The sequence below is a fragment of the Ornithodoros turicata genome, chromosome 3, assembly GCF_037126465.1.
Source record: "Ornithodoros turicata isolate Travis chromosome 3, ASM3712646v1, whole genome shotgun sequence".
In the NCBI taxonomy this organism is placed as follows: domain Eukaryota; kingdom Metazoa; phylum Arthropoda; class Arachnida; order Ixodida; family Argasidae; genus Ornithodoros; species Ornithodoros turicata.
In genome coordinates, this window is record NC_088203.1 from 584,856 (window position 1) to 590,000 (window position 5,145).

A 5,145-nucleotide genomic window follows, 5' to 3' on the forward strand; every position below is an offset into this window, starting at 1 on the left:
CAATGTACACACTAAAACATATCACACCTTTTTGAGTGTAAAGTTGGAGTTTGATAACTTACACCAAATTCGGTGTAAAGTCAGAAGGGTGTGAGAATCTACAGCCCTGATCAAGTGGACGTCCCTGTTTCGCAGGATGTCGCTCCGTAGAGGGTTGACGCCGCCCGTGCGTTTCCCAAACTTTTGTCTCAGCCGGTACACCATTTTTACGCCAAGATAGGTGTTGCTATTTTAACTATAGGGTGTAAAGTGTACAGTACATCATCTTTACACCTGGATAGATGTTCTGCTTTTGGCTCTAGAGTGTAAATTGCAAAATACACCCCTTCAACACCTAAATGGGTGTAAATATTCTTAGTGTGTGCGCTAGAACCTTTTTGAGGCTGCAGTATGTATAAATAAATAAATAAAGCTGAGGACATCTCTATTTGAATTGATACTTGCATACAGTATTTACTTGAGACTTCCTAAACCGTTATGTGACGCTTATTTATGATTTCCAAGTATGAGGAATTTTCACTCAATTTATAGTGAAGAGACACCCTGAGGATAATGCTTGCTTAGTATCTTTCACATATGATACAAGTACAGCCGTCGCGAGGCAAGTTTACGTCCGGGGCAGGTTAAACGTGACGCCCTCCCCAACCCTCTCACTGCCGTCAGAAGCACTGGAGACAAAGAAAAGAAAACGCTCATTCGTACTACCGAGACCGTAAATTGGAATTCTCTTCATTCCCGCTTTATACTGTGCAAACAGCTTGCCAGGGCCTGCTGTTCGGCGCGCCATCTCTCGCGAGCTGCCTCTTTCGGTTCTACCGTTGATTCCAAGGCCCCTTCTCGAAAGGGGTCTCTTAGTTACCGTTCTTGCACTGTCTCTTCTCAGTCTGGGTCATTCCCTTGTTATCAATTGTGATTGCAGATCTGGGCCCGCTTGCACGAACATTGAGGCAATTCCTCACTGCTGCCCTCAGTAGCTTCGGTATAGTGCTTTCTGCGCACGGTACCGATGGTGGCACCTAGGCCTGAATGTTTGTGCTTTCTTCGCTTGATCCCGCTTCTCTGAGGTCTTGCTTTCATCTTTGCAGACATCCTCCAAGGCTGTTTCTCGGACACGCTATTATGAGCAGCTTCAAGTTGCGTTGCTTGAGGGGCACACCGTAACAGGGGCACCGTTCACGTGGCTAACGTCATCGTATGCGTCGTCGCACGCCACCGGACGTTGGTACGGTAAGCCGGGAACGCGACACGTGCTTAAGAGTGGGTTACCCTTTTTCTGCAACCCATCAATGAACATGGCTCGGCAAGGGAGATTATCCTTGCTCTATTAGACAGCTGTTGCGGGGAATACTTACGGATTTGAGAAGTGGAACCTGATCAAACCCAGTGTGTTGCATCAGAAGATTGTGTGCTCAGCATAGGGGGAGATCTTACTTTCCAATGAATCCTGTCTCATACCGGTGTCAGCGGCAGCGAAACAGCGAATCAGTTAGTATTCTCAGCTCGCCTGAGCTGCAGCCCTTGCTTACCAATTCCGGACGACACCGGCAGACAAATGGCCGTTAAGCATGCTGCGTCACCCTGCGACACGGGACATCACGCAACCAAAATCACCAACCTTTTCTTCCCATAAAAGGCCATGCAAATCACGCTCCGTAAGTTAAGGATCACCAACGTTTACCAGCTCATAACTACGCAAGATTGGTTGCATGCTGCGGCCACTGCCATCAACCTGGAACCATCCAACATACATACAACACTACCTCGCCTACATTGGAAACCTACCTTACACAGTCCAGGACTAGCACGTTGGCGAACATCCTATACCCCGGAGGTTCTTGTGCTGAACAAAAACCCCTTGCGTTCTCTCCAGAAGACGGGCCTTGAGCAAATGACCCCTCTAATGTACCCCCTTCCAGGATGCACATCATCCTGTACTTACCTCATCCCCGACCCATTTACCTTTAACCACTCATCCTTTTCTGGCTATAGTCGTAACGATGTCCACTGGTGTACGGCCAACAACCGCTAGCCACAACAACAATTTTATTTCAATAATGATGAGTACTCTACCCCATTGATGGTGGTAGTGATGTAACCGCTAGCCAATATCCATGTTTCCCCCCCCAATGGAACAGTTTTCCCCCCTTCCCGTGGCAAAGCTCAATGGAATGTACGATCTGTGATTTTTTTTTTTTTTTTCTCGAGTAACTTTATTTGTATTCTGTCAGAAATGCCTCGATGGATGCTGTCGGACTCCACCGCTTCGTTAGTTTATGTCTCTGGGATTTTTTTATCTTATCCCTTCACTCCAAGTTTTCTTGTGGCTGTGACGTAAGCATTTCCCAGTACTTCTTCTTCTTCCTTACAGATGCTGGCCGTGGCCTTTCCACGTCACCCCCCTCCCCTCCAGAGTAGTACTTTCGTGCCTTCTATTTCTTGGTGGAACAATATCGATTAGGTATTGTGAGGAATCATGTTTCATTCGTACAACGCGGGGATTGCTTTCAAAGAACGTATTCGTGTAGCTAATTATTTTATCGAAGGTACTCGCACGTTAAGAATTCATAGGACAGCTTATTCTATTAGGGGTAATTAGACATTGAGTACGTGGTTTGGATTCAACATTCAGTACATTCGCTTTAATGAATGTTCTCGTTAATCTCCTTTCTGGCTACAAAGAAGCTTTTTTCTTTCGCTTATTAACAAGACACTCTTATAGCCGGCGCTCTTTGGACGGCGATGGTTTGCTTTGTGTGACTGATAGTCGAATGATGCTCTGAGAATGTACATCAAAATGTTATTGCAGAGGGTCTCCAAGGTCGTCCCACAACGCAACAACGTCCTTTATTCTCTTCATGTACACAGAACTTGCTGTCTACAGTTTTGTGCTCAGGCGTGGCTCTCCTATTAGTTGTCGACACATTCAACCCGAAGAAACTGGACAAGATTATCAAATCGCTCACTGCATCCAGCAATACCATGAACCAGAAAAGAAATGTATCCGTCTACAAAGATAGAAGAGCTCTTCAGCGTCGTTGACTCGAGACAGCATCTGGTTCGGCCCACATCTGTTCTATGGTAGATCTTTTACCGGGACCACCGAGGAATTCAGAGTAACGCTTGCCAGGACCTCCCAAAAATTCGGAATATCTCTTTCCGGGCCCACCGAGAAATTCCGAGTAGCGTTTCTTCCCGGGTCCCCCCAGGAATTCCGAGTAACGTTTCTTCCCTGGTCCGCCGAGAAATTCAGAGAGTCGTTTGTTGAGTCGCCTCAGCAAGACCCAATCGTCGTCATCGTCGTGTTGCTGCAAGCCACGGCTCAGGGTACCGTCTGGATCTGTTGAGAATGAATAGGTTGTTCTCCTAAAAGATTCTTCCAACGAGCTTTTGTACGGCCTCATACTGTTGGAAATTTCCTCACCAAAGAAATTCTCAGAGGCCGTCATGTCATGTCACACATGAAGAGGACAATGGCGAAATATTGTACTTACGAAATAAGCGATGTTGACCACTCCATGGGAAAATCCTTAAAGGAGATAAAGTTAGGGGAACTTTTTATCGTTATAACCAGGTTTAGCAGCGTGTTTAGTAAAACATGCATCGAGACAGTTTAGTGGCCATTTAGAGAGAGTTATTTCATTTTTTATTTTTTTCTCAAGCATGCAACTTAGTGCGTTTTAATTGATTGCATGGCCCCCATGAGAAGTTCTAAGAAGCAGCACCTTTACGGTTGTTCATCCGCCTCTCGCCTGCGTCGGCCGAGGAATTCTGACCCCATCCGCTTCTGCATGAACTCCGAGGACCTCTTTCCCAGGAACTCGGACCCTATGCGCTTTTGTTTGGCGAAAAGGGTGTCTTCCTCATCTTCGTCTTCGAGTACTCTGTTGAGGGCGACTCGCAGCAGACGGGCCTTGGTAATGATTGATCCCAAGTCCTCGTCCCAGACCATACCAGGAAAGACTTCTTCGATACGCTGGTTGCGTTTGCCCAGAAATTCGGAGCCCATGCGCTTCGCTGAAAATGTCGCAGCTCGTAAAAAATACCGAGAATGAATCTCGTCATTTCCATCCTGCTTCTTTCAATCATCTCCACTTTTCATTCGCAAAAAATTACATCCCAATTTGCGCTATCATATGTGCGAACGAAATTCCCATTTAACATTGGTTCGTTTGCTTGACGCCCCCCAGGCGATACACGAATGACTCTGATAATGAAAGAAGCTCAAACACTCCAATTTCGAATTTAGTTGAACCTTCGAGAACTACAGAAATTGCAACAAAAATAAAGGTGCGTTGATTCATTAATTGTCCACATTACTGAGTGCGTCGCATACAATTTAACGTGTTGTTTAACGGGGATTATATGGACTACCCTTACATGAAAGCTCATGAGTAGATTGCCTCCCAAGATAAGATTCAATCGTGCCTTCAACTCAACAGCTTTATGGCAAACTTTTGATAAGGGAATAGCGTGGACAAGTGCGTTGTTCATATTGACGCACGCAAATAAACTCTCGTAAGATAAACGGGATGAACCTGCCTCTTTCACGTGGTAATTAATTAAGTGGAGGGGATCCTATTGCGTTGAATGCGCCACCAATGACCTCATTTCTATAATAGGTGACGTAGCAGCTCAGTCGTCTATTTCCGAAGCTGTCGCGAATACAGACCGGAAATTGATCGCTTATCCCACGTTCGATGAAAATGGACTTTACGGCGACTTTCAATATCATCTATGAGCTGAAATTTATGAAACTACATAAAGTGATGAAAAGTGAACTACTTGTGGGTCACATTTACAGCACCAAGCAATGACGATTCATTTTCTTTTGCGTCGAGAACCGATGTAAAATTTTCTCTGTGTGTATAGGCAACGGAGCAGAGTGCTTGCTAGGAGAGAAAGAAAAGGAAAAGAGTCTTAGACGGAAAATACAAATTTTGTCCACGTTCCTGGGTATGATTCATCACATTAAACACAGTAAAACGCGAGTGATGTGAGCTTCAAACATAACATTTCGAGTGTCGTCTTACTTGACAGAACATTAATGACACAGAATCATATTTTACCTTTGTTAGTCACCAATAAAATATTATCGCGTAATAGATGAACGTAGTAGTCGATGTCGCTCTCTTGTTTTCACTATAC

The 5,145-nt window shown here is 45.1% G+C and overlaps 1 protein-coding gene across 1 annotated transcript in view; it reads right to left on the minus strand.

Annotated features, from left to right (window-relative positions):
- Positions 1 to 3,246: 3,246 nt before the first annotated feature.
- The window catches only part of LOC135387779 (uncharacterized), a 34,735-nt gene continuing 32,836 nt past the window's right edge, over positions 3,247 to 5,145 (minus strand). The window contains exons 3-5 of the mRNA XM_064616900.1: positions 3,723 to 4,014; positions 3,492 to 3,526; positions 3,247 to 3,337 (exon numbers count right to left, since the gene is read on the minus strand). Coding sequence (XP_064472970.1) covers positions 3,725 to 4,014 — 290 coding nt within the window. The 3' untranslated portion in view covers positions 3,247 to 3,337; positions 3,492 to 3,526; positions 3,723 to 3,724. The remainder of the gene's footprint in view (positions 3,338 to 3,491; positions 3,527 to 3,722; positions 4,015 to 5,145) is intronic.